The 22,430-nt window shown below is 37.8% G+C and overlaps 1 protein-coding gene across 1 annotated transcript in view; it reads left to right on the top strand.

The window, feature by feature from the left end:
* Nucleotides 1-22,430, top strand: part of P3H2 (prolyl 3-hydroxylase 2) — a 152,098-nt gene that overhangs the window by 109,346 nt on the left and 20,322 nt on the right. The window contains exons 2-8 of the mRNA XM_080812076.1: nt 9,076-9,228; nt 10,398-10,587; nt 15,928-16,059; nt 18,000-18,142; nt 18,477-18,566; nt 20,607-20,647; nt 21,733-21,827. Coding sequence (XP_080668202.1) covers nt 9,076-9,228; nt 10,398-10,587; nt 15,928-16,059; nt 18,000-18,142; nt 18,477-18,566; nt 20,607-20,647; nt 21,733-21,827 — 844 coding nt within the window. The remainder of the gene's footprint in view (nt 1-9,075; nt 9,229-10,397; nt 10,588-15,927; nt 16,060-17,999; nt 18,143-18,476; nt 18,567-20,606; nt 20,648-21,732; nt 21,828-22,430) is intronic.

Raw genomic sequence — 22,430 nt, 5'->3', positions numbered from 1 at the left:
CTGGCTTCTACATAATCCTACTGTTTGTATCATAAGGAGCCCTTGTGCATAATGATCTAGTCCTCCTGCACTGGGCCCGAGGTGAGGTAGGGGATTCATCTCCTAGTTTTTGAAGAACTTCCAAATAGGAAATGAGTAGTCACTCAATAAATGATCACTGTTATTAGTTTTACTTCGATCAGTTGTACTGTGAAGTGCTTTTCAAACTATACAACAATATGCAGGGTAAATTCTGAACAACAACCTCTTGAACAAGATCATGCTCACTAACGTGGGGATCACGCAGGAGAGAACAGTTCTGAGCTCACAGAAAGGGGACATTGGATTTCTGTTCATTTTTTATAATCAGATAAATAATAATTTATATTATTTATAATATTTTTATTTATTTATTATAAATAATAAGATTCTTTACAAGTTAAAGGGATGATCCCTGCAATAGTCGTGGGATGTTGGCAAAACTGAAATATGAAATGAGTGACATCTTCCTTTCAAAGAAACTTCTGAAGAGATTAGAGTTGTGTTTCCAAAAACAGTAGCAGGAAGCAAATGTCAGCGAGATCTTGGCCTGAACCTTCTTTTCGGTAACGATTAGTCATCCTCTGACACCTCAAGGGAGACTTCTGGACAATACTGCAGAGGTTCAGATGCCTGCCCAGATATTCAATCTTACCCTGTCCTAATGTTTAGAACCAAAAACAACAGTGCATACCAATAAGTCCCACACGCTCATTTCATTGGCTCTGGGGCAGAGATGACTTGCCCACATTCCATCACCGAGACAGTTCTCTCTCCTTACCAGCGAGCATCCAAGTCTTGGCTGTCCTCTTGTTAGGAAGTTAGACAATACAGTCCACAGATGGCTTGAGGGATTTTGTCCAGTTAAGTACACACGTATTTTTTGGCTAATATTCTGAGGTTTTCTTCTTTTTCAGAAACTTCAAGGCTTTTTTGTTTTAAGTAGTCTCTAATCTGACATGGTATGTTTAAAAGTCCTGCTTCTTCACTTTAGTGTTTTCCTTACCCCAGAAGATGGTTTTTATTTAGATAAGAACCTTCTAGCAGACTTAGCTGATAGGATCTGTTGTTGCACTGAGCTCATGAGGTTAACCTCAGTTGACAGTGGCTACTCACCATTAGTGTTTAAAATTAAGTGGTAAACATCAACTTGAAACTTACCAGTTTTTAGAAAGAGCAAGCAAAATCTATTAATCTGTCCCAGGACTGTAAGTAATTGAAGGAAAGAGTATAAGCAGTTTGGCAGAAGAAAATGCTTTAAAAATACATATTCTTCCTTTCCAGCTTACCCCATAGAGAAAACGTTACTCTTTAGAAATGTTATGTCCCATCTAATCCTTACCAAAAAGCATTTTGAAAGCTATAAATATTTACTTATATCCATGACAACATTTTAGACTAACTTTCCATATATGCAAAGATAAGTTCATTTTCTCCATTAACATGAGCACCTAACTTGTGAATTACTATGTATTCTTTAAAGCTAGAAACTTCTAAACAGTCTACATTAAGATGTAAGAAAGAATTTAACTACTAGAAATGTCCCTTACTACAAGGGTTTATCTTATGAATAAATTATACCTCTCCTGTGTCCAGAAGGACTTTGAATTACCTAGCTAAAACAATTATTTATATCATTAGATTTTTGAAATGGAATAAAAAACAAAGAAAGTCAAAGAAAAAAGGGAAATATACCAGCTTCAGTTTGGTATGCTAGAAACCCAGCAAAATACAGTTACTGTATATGAGAATAAAATTTAGCTCTGAGCTTCTTAGTAGCCAAGATGAAAAGGGCAATGCACTATGTTATGCAGTCCTCAGTGTCTGGTAAAATTAATTCTATAAATTTGTCAAGAGAAACAAGTGATTGCTTTCTATAACTGAATTATAAAAATAATTCCATGTGTGGGTAGTTTTACAAGCTATAGTAATAACATTAAGGGAAAGTAACATCTCCAGAGACTGTGAAATGAGAATGCAAAGTTGTTTTTTGTATAGCTATTTTTTGACTCTCTCAAAATCTGACTACATTGTATGGAAATGTGTAGGACTTTTCTAAAATAAAATCGAATTCTCATTAGCAGCCTGGTCTTTATATTTGAAACACTTTAATTCATAGGATTTAGTTTAATCCAATAGTTTAAAAATTGCTTTCAAATTTTGTTTCAAAACTTACTAGATGTTTTTTTAAGATTTTATTTTATTATTATTTTATTTATTTGTCAGGGAGAGAGCACACAAGCAGGAGAAGAGGCAGGCAGAGGGAGTAGTAGGCTCCCCACTGAGTAGCCAGATGCAGGACTCAATACCAGGATCCTGAGATCATGACCCTCGATACAAGGACCCTGAGCTGACAGCAGATGCTCAACTGACTGAGCCACCCAGGAGTCCCAAAAACTTAATAGATCTTTATTTTAAGGATATTCTTTTAATATGTTGTTCAGTTTTAAAAATTATTTATTTATTTGGTTTTGTAAAGAAAAAGTAACCAAGTTGGCAAACATTTGAGGTAAATTTGGAGACATTAGCAAATGCTACAAAAATGGGTGGTGTCACCATTATTAAACAAAGAACCACCAAAAGACAAAAATCCTTACTGTTCCATAAAAGAACGTTTAGTTTTTAGCCCATGAATTGACAGTGTTGAGCCTGATGTACATGTTATAATCTAGTGAACTTTCCTCTAGCTAGTGTGTTTATGCTGCTAACTAAAAATCCAGCTGTGGTCTAGAAACAGGATGTCCTTAGTGTCTACATGCTTGTCAGTTGGTAAGAAACTTCATAGGGGGTTAAAAATTCCCTGGAGTTGTTATATTGTGAAATTTAAGTAAAGAGCCAAGGCAAGAAAATACAGCACTTCATCAAAATGTAAAGTATGAGGTCGGATGAATTCAATAAGTTAGGGTGGTGAAAGCAGAGTGAGAATTCCCTTCCTTATTGGAAATGTGGATGTTCGAGGAGAAGAGAATGGAAATTACTTATTTGGGGCTTGATGTTTTACCCTGATTGTATAAAAAGACTTCAGAAGCTAGGAAGTCATCTTAAATACTCTATCTCAGAAGTGCAGTGTTCTTTATATTTTTAAATGTGCTTTAGAATTTCCTTTCTTGCATATGTCTTACAGGCTGTCCTACATTTCATATTCAGAATATTTGAGCTTCATATTTCTCTTACTTCAGAAGACAGGGAACTTGTAAAAGCATCGCCTCTTACCTGACTGAGTTACTGCCATGTTTTCTTGCCTATTACCAAAGATTTGTTTCCCACATAGCCGTCTGAATGATCATTTTTAAAACTTATTTATTTATTTATTTATTTATTTAAATGTTTTATTTGACACAGAGAGAGAGCGTGAGCAAACTGGGGGAAAGACAGAAGGAGAAGCAGATTCCCTGCTGAGCAGGTACCCCAACGTGGGACTCGATCCCAGGACGCTGAGATCATGACCTGAGCCAAAGGCAGATGCTTAACCCTATTCGTTTATTTTAAAGATTTATTGATTTTATTTTATGCAGAGAGAAAGCACGTGCAAGTGGGGTTCGGGCCAGAGGGAGAGAGAGAGACAGAATCCCAAGCAAGCTGGGACACAGGCCAGTCCCAGGACCCCGGGACCAGGACCTAAGCCAAAATCAAGAGCTGGGTGGTTAACCGACTGAGCCATCCAGCCGCCCATGAACTGTCATCTTAAAATGTGTATTAGGTATTGTTTAAAATTCTTTAAAGGTCTCCTCTTGTACTTAGAATAAACTCTACCATAGCCTATGAGCTGTTGGTCTTTCTCTAGCTTTTTAAAGATCTCTCTTCAGTCTCTGCTCTGCTTTTAAAACATGTCAAGAGTTTTTCCACTTGACTTTCTTTTGCCAGGAAAGGGTCCTTTCACTTGCCTCTCTTTTGCCTGGAATGTTCTCCCTTGCATTCTGCTCATGCCTGGCTTCTCAACATTTAGGTCTCAGCTGAAAAATACCCTAGCAGAGGGACCTTCTTTGACTAATTTACCTGATTGAGTCCTGCTTCCATCCCCAGCCCAGCGAGGTCTTACAGTGTTGTGTGTTCATTTATTTCTTTATAGATTCCGCACAGTCTGAAATTAATTTCATGAATGATTTAAATAATTTAGACTTGTCCCCTTTGATGAGGCTGTAAGTGTCTAGAAAGCAGGGTCTTTGGTTTTAGGTATTCTCATCAACTATCACAGTGTTTGGCTCCAGTTCAATACAAAATAAATATTTGCTGAATAAATGAATGAGTGAAATGAAGAATTTGGGTATGACTGGAGCACTGAGACTATGTGTATTTTCTTGAACAAGAATGTGGTAAATTATAAAAACATCTAGAAGTTCTTCTAGGGGCGTGTGGGTGGTTCCGTCGATTAAGCATCTGACTCTTGATTTTGGCTCAGGTCATGATCTCAGGGTCATGGGATCCAACCCTGCATCTGGCTCCCTGTCCAGCATGGAGTCCGTTTGTCCCTCTCCCTCCACTCCCCTCCCTCTACCCCCACAGTGCTCTCTCTTTCAAAAAATAAGTATATTCTTAAAAAAAAAAAGAGAGAGAGAGAGAGAGAGATGATCTTCTAGAACCTTTTTGGGAAAAAAATTGTGTAATGGCAGGTGAGGAAGTTATGCCAGAAGGTGAGTTGAGGCTAAATCCTGGAGGTTTTGAATGTCGTAGTACACAGTTTCTGGAATCTCTTTTGTGGTCAATGGATAGTTACTGAAGGTTTATAAATCGTCCATGTGTCCTTGTGAAATGCTTCTTTATTACTTGCTATGGAAAACCACTAGGGCGTCAGAATTTCATTCACTCACCAGTGGACAGAGTAACTTGGGAATGTCAGCAGGGTGTTGATTTAATCAGCATTCACTTCTTTTTCCGTGCAGTCTGACTGCCACGTACAGTCCTGCTTCTGGTTTGGCAGGAGAAAATGTTCGCCTTAGTTCTTCACAGCCTGAGATGAAATCACCCAGTGCTTCTTGGAGGCATTTCTGGCCAGTATTTCTCATATGTCGGTGGTTCTGGTGGCTCCCTTCAAAATTTGATACCATCTTGTCAAAGCATTCCCCTTTTCTCAGTTGCTCTTTATTTTGCAATGTATTTTTCTAATGTATAGAGTTACCCTCTCCTGTGGTTTCTCTTATTTTGATCTTTTTTTTTTTTAAGATTTTATTTATTTATTTGACAGAGAGAGAGAGGACACAAGTACGCAGAGAGGCAGGCAGAGACAGAGGAGGAAGCAGACTCCCTGCTGAGCAGAGAGCCTAATGCTGGGCTCCATCCCAGGACCCTGAGAGCATGACCTGAACTGAAGGCAGAGGCGTAACCCATTGAGCCACCCGGGCGCCCCTATTTTATTTTGGTCTTTAAGGAAGTCCAGTGAGGAGCCTTCCAGAACAGTTTGCTTTTTGTTTGTGTCAATGAAGTGGTGGGTTAGCTGAAAACTAGTACTTACAAGGCCTTATAATAATCTCCATCCCAAAATATGGCATTATATGCAGCATACATGTGTTCACCCAGACTTTGCCTACCACTTCAAATGTGTTTATCTGATTTCTCAAATAGAGTACAAAGATACCAAGATTCTAGTTAAAATAATGCCTTCTTTTATAGACATTGGCAGCCCGTTCCAGTCTCCTGAACTGGTTTACAATGATTTAAAAACCATGGCCAGTTCATGAATAAGTTTTACGGTTTAACTTTAAGCATGGAATCTTATTATTTATATTGGGGAAGATGATATGATGCTCGATAGTGGGTTATAAATGGGAAAAACAAAGAAAATGAATGGGGAAAACATCAAATGTGCCAAAACAAAACAAAACAAAACAAAACGAACTAACAACTGTGATAAAATTTAAGAAAAGGAACTAACTTGTCAGTAGTGGCTGACAGTTTTCAAGAGCTATGAAACATATTCTTTGTTGGTAACCATTATTGCAAGATCTCAGTGTGAATGGTGACTTTGGAGATGTTGTTATTAAACTGACTATCCTTTTCAGCCAGTAGAGCTTACAAAGCACATTCACATGTAATATACTTTTTGATTTGTGTATAAAAGATTTATTTGTTAGAATTTCTTTTTTCCTCTTTTTTCCCCAGACATATCATAGACATAATCTATATGTAAAGTAGGTGGAAAACGAACAAAGAAAAAGAAGTCATATGGTCCCTATTCTCAGAGAGCTCTACTAGGAAAAACAAATATCCTCAGGGAGGTACAATATACAGCAGAGTATGATAAGTGCTCATAGAGGAATAAGGATAAGATGGTATGGCTGTACTTGACTGTAGCTATCGTGTTGAGAAAAGATCCCTTAGAGAGGCAAGATTTAGGGTTGGCTTTATGGGATATGTTAGATTTCAATAAGAAAAGACAAAGGGAAAGAGACTCTTAGACCAGTGGAACAGCCTAAGCAAAAGATGAAGGTAGGAAAGTGAAAAAATAAATTTATGTTCTGTCAATTTTAATTAACCAGAGTATGTCAGAGTATATCAGTAACTCCCCTGGACACATAGATTATGCCATCATCATTTTTTCCCCTTTTTAAAAAATTAGTTGCATAGGTAGAATTTAGTGATTTATCATTTGCCTATAATATCCAGGGCTCGTTATGTCAAGTGCCCTCTTTAATGCTCTCACCCAATTATCCATTCCCCCAACCAATTTCCCCTCCAGCAACCCTCAGTTTTTTCCTAGAGTTCAGTGTCTCTGCTGGTTTGCCTTCCTCTCCAGTTTTCATGTTATTTTATTTTCTCCTTCCCTTCCCCTATGTTCATCTGTTTTACTTCGTAAGTTCCACATGGGTGAATTTATATGGTATTTGTCTTTCTCTGACTGACTTATTTCACTTAGCACAATACCCTCTAGTTCCATCTATATTGTTGCAAATGTCAAGATTTCATTCCTTTTGATGGCTGAGTAATATTCCTCTCTCTCTCTCTCTCTCTCTCTCTCTCTCTCTCTCTGTGTGTGTGTGTGTGTGTACACCACATCTTCTTTATCCATTCATCTTATACCATCATTATTTACATCTTTGAAATGGATGGATCAAATTGTATTCTGTTTATTTTTAAGGATTTTAGTGATTTCTGAAGCACATTTATGTATATTACACAATTAAAGCCTTCTGAAATCCTATACAGTATATAGCAGTGTGGGGTTTTTATGAGCATTTTTTTCCTTTAAGGATAACTGAGTCAGAGGCACCTTGGTGGCTCAGTGGGTTAAGCCTCTGCCTTTGGCTCAGGTCATGATCTCAGGGTCCTGGGATCAAGCCCCACATCGGGTCTCTCCTCAGCAGGGAGCCTGCTTCCCCCCGCCTCTGCCTACTTGTGATCTTTGTCAAATAAATAAAAATCTTAAAAAAAAAAAAGGATAGCTGAGTCATAAATTTTTAAATGATTTTTTTCAGGTTTATTTAATAAGTGTAGACACATATCTAATTTAGAACCTATTGTTTTTCTTCTATACCTATATACTCAACACTATAGATGTCCACACAGTTCATATTTAGTGAATAAGAAGTTGAAAAAATGTAAATTAAGAAAGAAACCACATACAAAATTCGTGATTTTGACAGCCAAAATCATTCTGGGAGCATAGAATTGAGGACAAAGGTAAAAATGGCAGGGATAGTTGACAAGGCAAAAACTTAATGGAAGGAAGGCCAGTAGCTAAGGGTATACAAATTCAAAGGGAAGGTTTTACTATTATTAAACAAATCCTTAACAAAGTTAAGGATTTCAGGTCTTAAAATAGGGCAGTGTGGTGAGGGTTAAGATTATTTATATAACACAAAATGGCAGTAACTGGGGACTTGGGCACTCAGTACTTCTATTTCTTATTAATACCTGACTGGCAAGACTGTCAAAAACAGACTCAATTGAATCAGATATGCTGTTCCATGATTTTATGTTTACTTCTTAATGACAATAAGTTTTCATGTCTTCATACTGCAAAATATATCAAACATAATTTGGAATTTACCATGAGAAAGATTGCCAATATGAACATTCACTTTTCTGATATGGAGCAAACAGATCTGTCTATATACATTCTCTATGTCTAAGGCATAGAGAAAAATGTCTTAAATCGGGTAAATTCAATTCTATTTTGTTCAAGAATGCATAGCTGCCTTATACAGAGGACAATGTATTGTGTGGTTTAGGAGAAGATTTTGTACTGTCTGTGTAGTGGTTACTAAAAATTCTTCCTTTTGTGTTGATGAGAATCAAAGTTGTAAGGCTGGAATCAGATATTTCAGAGGAATGTGGCAAAGCATTTTATGTGCCGTATTCAGCATTTCTTACACATTGGAACAGTTTACTCCTTTTAATTCTGTATTCTTGGGTGCCTGGGTGGCTCAGTGGTTAAGGCCTGTGCCTTCGGCTCGGTTCATGATCTCGGAGTCCTGGGATCGAGTCCCGCATCGGGTTCTCTGCTTGGCAGGGAGCCTGCTTCCTCCCCTCTCTCTGCCTGCCTGTCTGCCTACTTGTCATATCTCTCTCTCTATCTGTCAAATAGATAAATAAAATCTTTTAAAAAATCATAATTCTGTATTCTTCACATTCTAAAGCCCAGTAAATTTGGTGGAGTGGAAGATAGACTCATTCCCGTCCTTTGGAAATGCATAGGTTTGTTTATACCCCATTGTCAGGAATAAAGGCAAAAGGAACAAAGATAAAAGAGAAAATAAAAGATAAAAATGTCAAAAACATGAATTAGAGATGGCACAGCATTGGCAGCTTTTTATTGTGACCAACCATGAAGCAAACAGAAGTGGAAAGATTCAGTTTGCCAGAAAGGCAGGGGGCTCAAGTCACAGTGGGTAAAGAATGAACTTGGAGTAGAGCACATGTAGCTATTTTCATCAAAGCCTGAATAGCCACATACCATTTTAGGAGCCCTGTTCGTTAACCTCCCACTTTATGGTATAGAGATTGCATACAGTGAATATGAAGTGGAAGCTGGCCCTGCCGCTTTAGCCGTTATCCCTTGGACTGGTACTAAGCCGGGTTAGAAATACTGGCCTTCATGTGCTCCTCTTCTTTTCTCCATAGCTTAACCAGATGGAAAAGGCAGTGGAAGCAGCCCACACATTTTTCATGGCCAACCCCGAGCACATGGAAATGCAGCAGAACATTGAGAATTACAGAACAATGGCCGGCGTGGAGGCACTCCAGCTTGTAGATCTGGAAGCCAAACCACATCTGGTGAGCGCTGGGGACCCTTACCCTAATCAGAAAGAGCTAGGTGTTGGGAGAAGGGGGTGGGGTTGTAGACATTGGGGAGGGTATGTGATATGGTGAGTGCTGGGAAGTGTGTAAACCTGGCGATTCACAGACCTGTACCCCTGGGGATAAAAATACATTATATGTTTATAAATTTAAAAAAAAAAAAAAAAAAAAAAAAAAAAAAAAAAAAGAAAGAGCTAGGTGTTCCTGAGTTTCACTGGACTCTAAGCAGATTCCTGTGAATGGGTGTCTCAGGTTGATTCTCAATTCTTAATATGGTAATGGTTTTATTTTTTAGAGTTCTCAGATGAAATGTTGTTATTAGTAGGGTTGAAAAAATTGAGAGAAGGTGAAAATGCCCTTAGAAAATAGTATGATATAGTGAAAAGTAGAACCTGATATAAACATCTGTCACCCCCTCTAAACCTCAGCGCCACCTCCAGGCTTTAATTTTACACATGGGAGTTGAAGCCAGTACGAACTACTCAGGTCACGCTGTGATTTCCCAGCTCCCCGTCCGTTGGTTTTCTATTGTACCTGTACCTTTCAAATTCTGGTATTTTAAAGCTATATAATTTTTCACTTAAATGAAAGCTTACTTGAAAACACAATAAGTTGGGAAGGCTTTTTTTTGTTTTTTCAATTGGAGATGTCACCATTCTTGACATGTGACTTCCAAGATGGTTGAAGAACAGGGTAAGAGATTTTCAATAGAAGCATCATTATTATTATTATTATTATTATTATTATTATGAAATTGGGCCAGGCCTGGAAATTGGGTGTGTCACGGTTACCCACATCAATCTACTGGATGTTGTTGCATGCCCATACCTATATTCAGATGGGGTTAGAAAACAGTGTTTTGCATGTTTGTGCTCAGGAAGAATGTGAAATTGACTGGTGCCACAGCATTCACCTTGCTCGGTAACACCATTTTTATTTATAATTCCCTGAAACCAGGGAAGTTACTTTTTGTCTCCCAGTAAAACCCTCTGTTTTTCTTCCATAGCACAAGAGCCCATTGTCCCCCTGCCCAAATGATCCTGATTCACCCTGAATCCTGCTGTTCAAGTGCTCCACAGGTGCTCTTTGGAAAAAATAAATACGTGTGTGTGTGTGTATAATTTTTTTTTTCTGCTTCTTTGCAGGAGAGTTACAGTGCAGGAGTTAAACATTATGAGGCTGATGACTTTGAGCTTGCTATCAAGTACTTTGAGCAAGCTCTAAGAGAATATTTCAGTGAAGATACGGAGTGCAGAGCCCTGTGTGAGGGGCCTCAGAGGTTTGAAGAGTACGAGTACTTAGGGTACAAAGCTGGTCTCTATGAAGCCATTGCAGGTAAAGCTTATTTTGTTCCCTTATTTATTTCCTGATTATAGGAAATGCAGTCTGTAAAACTACTCCAACAATATGGAAGTATAAATTGTAAAAATGAAAAAGATATATTAACCTATCCTATCTGCTATAAATAAATCTACCTAGTTTAAATTTTGGTGACTGTGCTCCCAAACTTATTCAGATGCATATGTAAATGTTTCTTTATTTATTTATAGTTATTATTTATTTAAAAAAATGAGACAGTACTGTGAATACTGAATTTGAGCATATTTTTGTTTTGTTTTATTTTATGCTTAACAATATAGTGTGGACTTCTTCTCATGTAAGTAGTATGTGTGGATCTACCTTATGGTATTGAATGGTTGTGCAATATTCCGATATATGTGGAAAACATAATTAATTTGACCAGTCCCCTTACTGATAAATATTGGGAAGTTACAGGTTTTCATTATTATAAACGATGTAGTAGTGAATGCTTTTGTATAGTTTTCTTCAGTTACTTAAAAGAGGTTTTTATTATCTATGAGAATGTAATATATTACAAAGCAGCATGTAAAATAGTAGGTAATGTAAATTATACACTTATTGCAGAGATTAGCTAGTTAACCATTTATGGTGGGAAGCATTTGAAAAACATACAACAATAAATTCTATTTATGTTAATAATATAGGTATGAAAATAAAACTGTTAGAAGAAAATGCAAGAGGGGCGGCTGGGTGGTTCTGTTGGTGAAACATCTGACTAGTGATTTTGGCTCAGAGCATGGTCTCAGCAGGGAATCTGCTTGAGGATTCTCTCAGTCCCTCTGCCCTTCTCCCTACCAGTGCTTGCACTTGTGTTCATGCTCTTTCTCTGTCTTTAAAATAAATGAATAAACCTTTAAAAAAAGAAGCAAATGCAAGAGAATGTGTGTATAATGGGAGGGGAGGAAAACCAGTTTTTAGCATGACAAAAGACAAGATATATGAAGAAAAAGATAGACTTTACATAAGATTTTAAATACAAAAGATACAATAAATCAAGCCGAATTACAAATGACAAGTGGAAAAGTTGCAAAATATTTATCGGCAAACAGTTAATATCTGTAATATTTAAGCAGAACCTGTGAATTATTGTTATTAGTAGTAATTTATTTCTGATTTATGGGTAGTCATAATAATAAGCAACATTTACATAACAGTTACAATATGCAAAGCATTTTATATATTTATGTATCTTTTAATCCACTAAACAACTTCTAGTAGGTAGATGGTAGTGGTATCTACCATCTTCTCCTTTTTTTAAATGAGGAACTTATACCTCAGAGCAATGTGATTAAGGTGAAGCTGGGAATCAAATCTAGGCTTTTCTCACTCTAGGGCACATATTTTAAGGTCTACATAAATGAAAAATGGACAAAGGATAACCTATTCAGTAATGAATGTTTAACAAATATCTGTTGAGTACATATTGTGTTCTAAGTTACAAATATGTATTTTAAAAAACGATGTTCAACTTCACCTATACATGTAGAAAGGCAAATTAAGGAAGTGAGTTTGCTCTTCCCAAATGCCTGTGTTTTTGGTCTCCACGAAAAGCACCCCTCACCTAGCAGTTCAAACCAAGTCCCCAAAAGTTATTTCCCTTAATTCCTTATTTAGATTCCTCCTAATTCCTATTCTCCTCTATTTGTTACCCAACTCTGATAAGTGGTACTTCCTAAAAGCGTGGAAGATTCCCTGGTTCTCTCCATCCCTTTTGCTACCACCCTGGTTCATATCCACAGTATATTTTAACAAAGGCACTGTGATAGCCTCCTTGCCAGTCCTTGTGTCCTGATGAGGTTTCACTCTATAGGAGACAGAATGGTCTAAAAAAAAAAGGGGGGGGGGGGGAATATGTTCACAGAACCTCTCCCCCCCACCCCCAGCCAAAGCCTTCCATTGCACTTGGACTAAAACCCAAGACCTTTAGTAAAGACATTCATGATTGTGCACTTGTGTATAATTTCATCCCCTCTCTTTCTGTCTCTTTGATCCACTCCTGTGGCGTTTCCTGGAAATGCCATGTTCATTTCCACTCACAGACTTTGAAAGTTGTTGTTTTCCTCTATCACTTGCCTAATGTCCTCTCTTGTTAAGTGCTTAATCCTCAGCCCCTTAGTATATTGACTGGCAAACAGTAGATGCTTAGTAAATATTCATTAAATGAATGAGTGGAAGGAAAAAAAAAAGAAGAGAAGGAAGGAAGGAAGGAAGGGAGAAGGGGGGGAGGGAGGAAATGACATAACCATCAATCACATTTCAGATTAAAAGGATTAATAATACTGTATGTTTCAAAAATGTAGGTCATGAGGGAACCTGGGTGGCTCAGTGGGTTAAAGCCTCTGCCTTCAGCTCAGGTCATGATCCCAGGGTCCTGGGATCGAGTCCCACATCGGGCTCTCTGCTCAGCAGGGAGCCTGCTTCCTCCTCTCTCTCTGCCTGCCTCTCTGCCTACTTGTGATCTCTGTCTGTCAAATAAATAAATAAAAACTTAAAAAAAAATGTAGGTCATGAATTGTCAAGGTCTTTGAGAAGGACAATTGGGAAACATCTTTCAAAATTTAGATTAAGCAGTAGACTGAAAATCAGTTTGTTGGATGAACTATTTGCCACGTGGTCAATTACCCAAAACCAACTCAGTTCATCTAAAATCAGCACCAGTCAATTACCCAAAACCAACTCAGTTCATCTAAAATCAGTACCAGTATCTGAATTATTGAGGATTTTTCCCCTCCGGTTTTGTTTTGCTAAGCCTCTGGCCCAGCCATTTCCCTGCATTTTTGTGAGCGCTGCTCATTCTAATGTCAGTTTTGTGTGTGTTTCACATTTCAATTGTTAAGTATTTGTTTACACTTATTCTTTTATTTGGGAATGCTTTTCCTTTATTAGAGTTTATTACCTTGTAGCGGTGTAATGGTGTGTGCCCTGTCTCCACCTCCTCCAGACTTGCCTCCATCAATGGCCACTGAACAGCTTTGGCAAAGGTCCTACATCTGATTTAGGAAAACTGACAGACAGATTCCCACAGAACAACGTGTAATGGTTTGCATGAGGTCACCATAACATGTTGGTTGCTGGAAAAGAATAGAGATCTCTTAACACTTAATGCAACTATCACCACCATTACCTCCGCTTCCAGTAAAGGAAAGTGATTTTAAAAAAGTCACGGCTCTTGACACTCAGTCAAATATTATATATTACAGAAATATGGCAAGTCTTCTCAAGAATTTGACACATGTTCAATTTATTTTGAGAAGGGAATTTTAAACAGTATTCCCACAGAAGTGTCTTGGATCTCAAATGTATTAAATCATAGTAATTGCACAATAACACTTGATATAGAAAGGAGACAAGAAACACAACTTATGTGTTATCCTAACTCTGTGAATTCTTGTCTGGTTCAAAACTGTTCTGAGGGGCGCCTGGGTGGCTCAGCCAGTTAAGCATCTGCCCTTTGGCTCAGGTCATGATCCCAGGGTCCTGGGTTCTAGCCCCAAGACCGCCTCCCTGCTCAGTGGGGAGCCTGCTTCTCCCTCTCCCTCTGCTCCTCTTCCTGCTTGTGCTCTGTCAAATAAATAAATAGAATCTTCTTTAAAAACAAAAACAAACAAACAAAAAAAACCTGTTCTAAATTAAAAGTGAAACTGGCTTTTAAAATACAGAATGGCGGGGGCACATAGGTGGTTGAGTCATTATGTGTCTGTCTTGGGCTCAGGTCATGATCCCAGGGTCCTGGGATTGAGCCCCACATCAGGCTCCCTGCTCAATGGGAAGCCTGCCTCTGCCTCTCCTGCTCCCCCTGCTTGTGTTCCCTCTCTCGCTGTGTCTCTCTCTGTCAATCCTTAAAAAAAACAAAAAACAAAAAAAAAAAAAACCAGAATGGGGACGCCTGGGTGGCTCAGTCGGTTAAGTGTGTCTGCCTTTGGCTCAGGTCATGATCCCAGGGTCCTGGGATGGAGTCTTGCATCAGGCCCCTTGCTCAGCAGGGAGCCTACTTCTCCTTCTGCCTGCTACTCCCTTTAACTTGTGTTCTCTCTCTCTGTCTCTGACAAATAAATAAATAAAATCTTTTAAAAAATAATGAAAAATGAAATATGGAGTGTATTTAGGAAACCAGAATATTTGAATTTTAGAGTTAGAAGAACATTAACAACACAAATGGCTTTTCAACGTCGTTATTTATTTCCAGGGATGCTTGTTAAAGCCCTAAAGAATATAATTTTGTGACTCTCATTTTGTTTCTCTTTGTATGTTGTGTTGAAAAATAACCTTCCTTCAGATTTTGGTTTCTTACCGGGTGTGTTTTCCACCTCTTCCTTTTGCTTGTCATTTGGAATTAGGTGGAGTGTGCGTTAGAAAGTAAAGAGGAATGCCAGTGGCCAGCTAACCAGGAGAAAACAGTTGAAGGTTGTTTGTCATATTCATAAGAAATAAAACAGCTATTTGTTGGCTATTTATAGAGCTGTTTATTTCTACATACTACACAAGTAAACAGAGCTTATTCTTCCCTTCCCATCCTCCTGCTGCATTTAACCAGTGGATTGTAGGGATTATGTTAGCTGTTCTATGTTGGGTTGAGTTAGGTCGTGCAAGAACTGGCCCATTTGCCTACACGCCAGAAGAGACACACACCCTTTCTGTTGTGCTCTGGGGTCCCTCTTCAAGTCATCAAGAGACAAGCCAAACTGCCTAACAGAGAACCTTGGAGAGGTTCTCTGTTGAGAGGAGGCAGTTGTGGTAAATTAAAATGTGAAGTCATGAAGTCAGACAATTTCATCGTCATTCTCAAGAGAGCCTGCTCTGCGCAAGCATGAATAAAATCTCCTATCTGGAGAAGACCTCCGTCTTCATTGTAAAAATCAAAGTTGGGGCAAAATGTAAGAAGTGTTTGTTTCTCTGGGACATTAGCTACTTTCGTTTCCTCAGCCTATCTGTGGATGAGTGAGAGCTCAGAGCTAAAGGGAGTGTGACAACCCTACACTTGAGAATCCTTAGCTGTTTACAGCAAGAAGGATGGGACACAGAAAGGGGAACAAAGAGAAAGAGGCAGAATGTGTATCTAAATTCTTGAGCTTTCCTCCATATCCTATTTTAGCAGTCCCTACAGTATTAGGATTTCTAATGTTCAGGTGGTGGACTATTCTGTAACTGGGTAGAATAGGTTCCTGATCAATATTGGCCACACTCCAATATAACATCTATGTACACATACACATATACATGTATGTATATGCGTGTGTGTGTGTGTGTGTGTGTGTGAATATGTATGGCACGCCAGTGAATGGGAGGGACCCACTTCTCACTCTTGTCTTCCAGATCACTATATGCAGGTGCTGGTCTGTCAGCACGAATGCGTGAGGGAACTTGCCACTCGCCCTGGCCGCCTCTCTCCGATTGAGAACTTTCTTCCCCTTCATTATGACTACCTACAGTTTGCCTACTATCGAGGTAAAGCGTGGATCGTACTGGAAGACCTTTGGGGAAGGGCTGTTGTTCATCATCACAGACATTGAATTTTCCTCTGTATTTCTCACTTTACCATTGAGGCAATGGAGGTTTATGGCTTTTCTTCTCTCATCTCACATGACTGCCACTCAGGCCAAAGAGAGCAGGTGAAACCACAAGTGGGCAAATGCTGTGAGGATGTCCTGAAAATTTTCTTAGACTGACATTTTACATGATTTTCAACTTAATATTAAAACGTTATATATTTGCAAGTTCAAAGACCAAATATCATAAAAGCCTCCCTCTCTTCCTTTTTTCTGCAGCCCAATTTCATGCCCTACAACCCAGTTTCTGATTTATGTTTTTTAAAACAGGTATACACACACTCCCTAACTTATTTCCCCCTCTTATACACAGAAGGTGGCATATTATTTACACTGTTCTTTACATTGCTTTCTTCACTTAATAATATATATAAGCAAGGAGGTGTGCCTGGGTGGCGCAGTTGCTTAAGCACTGGTTCTTGATTTCAGCTTAGGTCATAATCTCAAGGTCCTGAGATGAAGCTCATTGGGTTCTGTGCTCATTGGGTTCTATGCTGGGCGAAGAGCTTACCTAAGATTATCTCTCTCAGTAATAATAATAATAATAGTAGTAGTAGTAGTACCAGGGGTGCCTGGCTGGCTCAGTCAGTAGAGCATGCTACTTTTGATCACGGGGTTGTGGGTTCGAGCCCCATGTTGGGTGTACAGATTACTTAAAAATAAAACCATAAAAAGTATTTTTTAGTAGGTTGGATCTATGAAATTACCATTTGCATAGGTCAGTAAAAGCCAAATTTTGGCAATTTTATATGGGCTAACCTAATTGTATTGATACATGGAGATCTTCCTCATTAATTTTTCTTTACATCCACATACCATTGTACTATAATTTATTTTATGTGTCTCCTTACTCATGGGTATTTCAATCAAGGATCAAATGTGTAATATTTTATGTAAGTTAGTTCACATCTACACGTGAATATCTATAGGATGAGTTTCTGGAAGTACGATTCCTGCGTCAAATCATTCATTCATTTTAAATTTTGATAGATGTTGCCAAATTTTCTTCCATGTATAGTGCATTTTTCATTGCTCACCAACAGAATATATTGTGAAGTTTTAGATTATTACCGAATCCCACTAGGTGAAAATTTTTATCTCAGTATAGTTTTAATTTCTATTTATCTAATTGAGAAAGAGAGATTGAACATCTTTCTTCACGCTTATTGGGATTGCTGAAATCGGTTTTAGATGTCATGTGGTCGAACTCGGGACAAAAACAGAATTAACTGCCAAAATTCTGCTCTGCTTATTTGTATTAAATAATGGAAGTTGTCAACAGACATCTTCAGGTGGAAACTTGTAATACTTGTAAAACATCTAGCACCAAAGCAGACCAAAGTTAGTACCATTTTAAACATCCGAAATCATGTCCTTCCTTTTGTCTGTGGCTATCTCTTTTGAAGTATGATTAGCACAGAGTGTTGTATTAGTTTCAGGTGTACAACATGATGATTTGACAATCACTCAGGGCTCATTATGATAAGCATGGTCACCATCTGTCACCAAACAACGTTATTATAGCCTTCTGTATTCCCTATGCTAAACTTTTCAGCTCTGTGACTTATTTATCTTACAACTGGAAGTTTGTACTTCCTGATCCCCTTAATTTCCCCCATCCCCTCACCCACCTCCCCTCTGGCAGCCATCAGTTGTTTCTCTGTATTTGACAATCTGTTTTGGTCTATGACCATTTCTGCATATGCTGTTCAGCTTCACCTTATCCTCCCTCTTACTCGTGTTTACTGCGGACCTCTCACAGGCACGTTGAGGTATTTCTTACAACCCCCCTAGATGGACCTAGCCTGACTCTAATGCTACAACTCCTTGGTCTTTCAGTTGGTGAATATGTGAAAGCCTTGGAGTGTGCCAAGGCCTATCTTCTCCTCCATCCAGATGATGAGGATGTCCTAGACAATGTAGATTACTATGAGAGTCTCCTGGATGACAGCAGTGACCCAGCATCCATTGAGGCCAGAGAGGTGAGACCAAGGTCCTGAGAAGAAACTGCATTCTGCTAGATGCTTTGGGCAGAATTGGTAAAAATGTAGCACTGCTCTGGAAGATATCTAGCCATTGAGTCAAGGTTCTAGAAAGCAGTTCTTTTGTACTTCAGTACTAATGCCAGAAGCATATTTTTCTCCTACATGACAGCTTGTGAAAATCTATTGAGAAGGAGACTTTTTGTGCAGCTGTGAATATTTTTTTAGCTCATTTGTCACTGTCTATTGAAAAATATTTCCACTTGAACATTTATCATATTTCTTAACTGTTATTTAAATATAAACTTTCCATTCATTTTTTTTTTCCCTCTAGGATTTGGCAATGTTCGTGAAGCGTCATAAAATGGAATCAGAACTAATAAAATCAGCTGCAGAAGGCCTGGGATTTTCATACACAGAACCGGTAAGAGCAAAGAGGGAAGAGGAAATGTGTTTTAAAAGAATACTCAATTGACTTCTTTTTTTTTTTTTTTAAGATTTTATTTATTTATTTGACAGAGAGAGAGAGGGATCCCAAGTAGGCAGAGAGGCAGGCAGAGAGAGAGGAGGAAGCAGGCTCCCTGTTGAGCAGGGAGCCATATGTGGGGCTCCATCCCAGGACCCTGAGATCGTGACCTGAACCAAAGGCAGAGACTTGACCCACTGAGCCACCCAGGCGCCCCCTCAGTGAACTTCGTATTCATGATTTTATTTCCCAGCTTGATTTACTGAAGATTTTTTTTTTGAAATTCCATTTGCCAATTTTATTTATTTATTAATTTAAATGTTTAAATTATGTTCAGTTAGCCAACATATAGTTTATTGAAGAGTTTTGTCTCCTGTCTTGTATTAACAAATTATTAACAAAATCCAGGGAGGCAGGGGTGGGTGTTTACTCAGTGTATGATAAACATTAAAACATTTAAACTTTAATAGATCTCCATATCACTGAGATCCAAAGTCAAAAGCAGATATATTTGGGGGGAAGAGAAGTGTTTTGCATCTGATGCATTTGCCTCAGGATTATTTTATGTCTTAAATTCTGGACGCAAGCTTTTGTATTTCTCCTACACATTTTAAAAACTAGAAAGACTTCATACAGAACAAAATCAGTGTCAACTGTACTATTCATCATGCTGACTTTTCTCCACTTGTCCATGTTGACTTTTAGTCATTCTTCATGTGAAGATACAACTTTGCCAGTACAGAGAGATTTCTGTTCTGATTTTTATTTAAAGTGTCATAAGCAATTTCTACCTTGTCCATGTTGACTTTTAGTCATTCTTCATGTGAAGATACAACTTTGCCAGTACAGAGAGATTTCTGTTCTGATTTTTATTTAAAGTGTCATAAGCAATTTCTACATTTTTATAGCTTTTAAGATGATTTTTAGCTATGTAAATAGAATTGATGTGCAATAAATTAACTGTTTTCCTGACACTGGACATCTGATTTGTATCTGATTTTTTTCTACCATGTTTAATGCATGAAGAATTTTCCCTCTGTATTGAACTATGCCCTACGAATAAATTGCCAGGAATGGGATTATTCTGCTATAAAAAGACATGAGAAGTTTTAAAGTTCTTGAAATTGCTTTTCTAAGGGAATTTTCTGATACCTTCACTGGTTCTAGAAGTGCATAAAGTACCAGTTTACTATGAATATCTCAGCAATGAGAAATAACATTAAAAATCATTTATATTTCTTCTATACAAAATGGTATATCACTACTGTTTTCATTTGTATTCCTTTGATGGCTAACAAAAATTAACTTTTCATATATTGTCATTAATTACTTTTTTGTGACCTGAATTATCTGGACATGCCTTTTTTCATATATCTGTTAGTTAACTATATAAGTTCTTTACGTATGTACCTGTCACATGTTCATAAAAAAGCACTATTTGTAATATATCCTATTTATAACATTCTTTTCATTACTATCTTATGTTTTTATTGGCATATTTTAAAAATTAGGATAATTTTTAAGTATACTAATTCTAAATAACATTTATAGTATGCTTATACCCAGCCTTACTTATTATTATTTTAATTGCATTCTCCCAGGAAACTTCAGAAAAAGTTACTTTATGATCCTGCACAGATAATTAATCAAGCTGGACTTTCTTGTTTGTTTTATTCATGAAACATAAGGGAGTTGGACTGAATGATCTCTTAATTGTCTTCCTGACATCAAATGCCAAATCACTTCTTGGATAAAAAATATAAATACTTAAGCTAATTCCCTGCTATTTTTAAAAATCCATTTGTGCATCATTTTATCTTTGCCAATGTTTCATTGCCTTTAGGTTTTCTTTTTATTAATTAAAAAAAATTGTATCTTAATACAGTATGCAAGTTTCCCAATGTTTTAGGTCTTTTGAGTGTTTTAAATTTATATTTTCTTTTTATGCATTATATTTTAATGACAAAGCTATTGATTTTTTTTTTTAATTTAAAACAGAATTATTGGATCCGATATGGCGGACGACAGGATGAGAATCGGTGAGTTCTTCATTCAGAACACAATCCGTTTACTTTTAATGAGAAGAAATACTTAGAGTCATACCCATTATAAGGACCTTAGCTCTATGAAATAGGCAAAAAGATATAATTAAATGAATTCTACACTGGGAATTAGAAGCTCAGCCTTCTGGTCCCAGCTTGCTCTTTCTACAGTCATGTGACCTTGAGTGCTTTGTTTTCCTTTCTAGTCTTCTGTTTTCCCTCCAAGGAAGGGGTTGGATCAGGTGACCTCTGAAGGTGACACCTTCTGTGGATTCTGTTTTTGATTAATAGAATACAGCTTAGTTTTTTCTTGTTAATACTGAATTCCCTTTCTGTATTTGAAGGCAGGAAGCCCAGAAAGTTTCACTGCAAGCTAACCTATTAGGTGTCATTAACTCAATCAGAAATGAAGAGACTTCATTTTTTGAAATGATAGAAGTAAAAAATCAATTTACATGTTACGAGCAGTTCGAGGAATCATAGTGTTGGAGTTACATGTTTGAGCTGACCTGGTCTAGCCTGTTCATTTTCCAAAATCAGAAATCAAGGTTCTGACAAGGCAAAGGTCTCTTTTGGAGTGTCACCACGAGGGACTGGTAGAGGAAAATCTTCCTATTCAAAATCTTGTGGTCTTTCTCTAGGCAGCAAGGCCTCAAGCCTGGGTGGCCTAAAATTATTACAAGAGCTCCAAGAGTGAGCATGCACAGTTGGATTTGTTCAGTCTGTGTATGTTGAAAGGATATCATGCTGTGATTTGTATGTTTGCCAAGTTTGAATCTTGTGTCTTCTTTTTTGGAATAGTTGAGAACCACTGCAGAGGTCATGCTTTATTTCAGTTCAGCTATTGTTTGGGGTGTGCTCTATGCTCAGGACAAAAATACAACACTCCGAGCATTACAAAGATGCACTTGATGATGTTTTTCTGCTCTTTTGAGACTTAATGTCTAATCTCAAGGGGGGTGAAGTTATGGATACAATTAACTGTCACAAAAAAAAAAGGTGCTAAGAAGAGTAAGGTGCCCTTTGTCTTTGAACATCCTTATTCATTGGGAAATTCCATTTCAACTGTTTTTAATGGGCAGGGTCCCTTCGGGAGTGAACGTGGAAGGGGCAGAAGTTCATGGATTATCAATGGGGAAAAGGTCATCGCCCAAGATAGATCGAGACTTAAGAGAGGGTAAGTATCTGTGCACTTTTACTTAGAGAAGGGAAAGGAGGAGGTAGGACTTGGCTTATTGTTATTTAAATTAAGGTTACATTGACATATATAGGTTACATGTATATAGGTTACATTGACAGCGGTGTGGAGGGAGTCATATTAGTGGATAAAACAATGGAACAAAGGCACAGACATGGAGAGAGCAGAACGTGATATATTTACGTCAGATCAAAATTCACAGAAACACATGTAGAGTATTGTCAAAGTAGTTTTTAGATAGAGCTAAACGTTGTTATAATTTATAATTTCTCAGGCAAATTTACACACAGTGCGTTTGAATACTGGAAGCATCTCATATGAGACAACTGTCCCCACTTTCCAGGCAAGAAAACTGAGGCCCACAGAGATACAGTGGCATGTCCAGTGTCTCACAGTTCATAATGGGTTGAGCAGGCATTCGAACCCAGGCTTTTGAATCCAGATCTAGATCCCATTTTCCCTTACTTAGCTGGAGGTGGAACATAAAAGTGTCTAGAGATCCAAAATGCATCCTTTATTGATTAAATAACAGTAAGATAAGCAGGTTTTAAAAACCTGCATTGAGAAGTACAGTACTCCTTT

This window comes from Martes martes (genome assembly GCF_963455335.1).
Source record: "Martes martes genome assembly, chromosome: 1".
Classification (NCBI taxonomy): domain Eukaryota; kingdom Metazoa; phylum Chordata; class Mammalia; order Carnivora; family Mustelidae; genus Martes; species Martes martes.
This window is presented reverse-complemented; position numbering and strand designations above follow the sequence as displayed.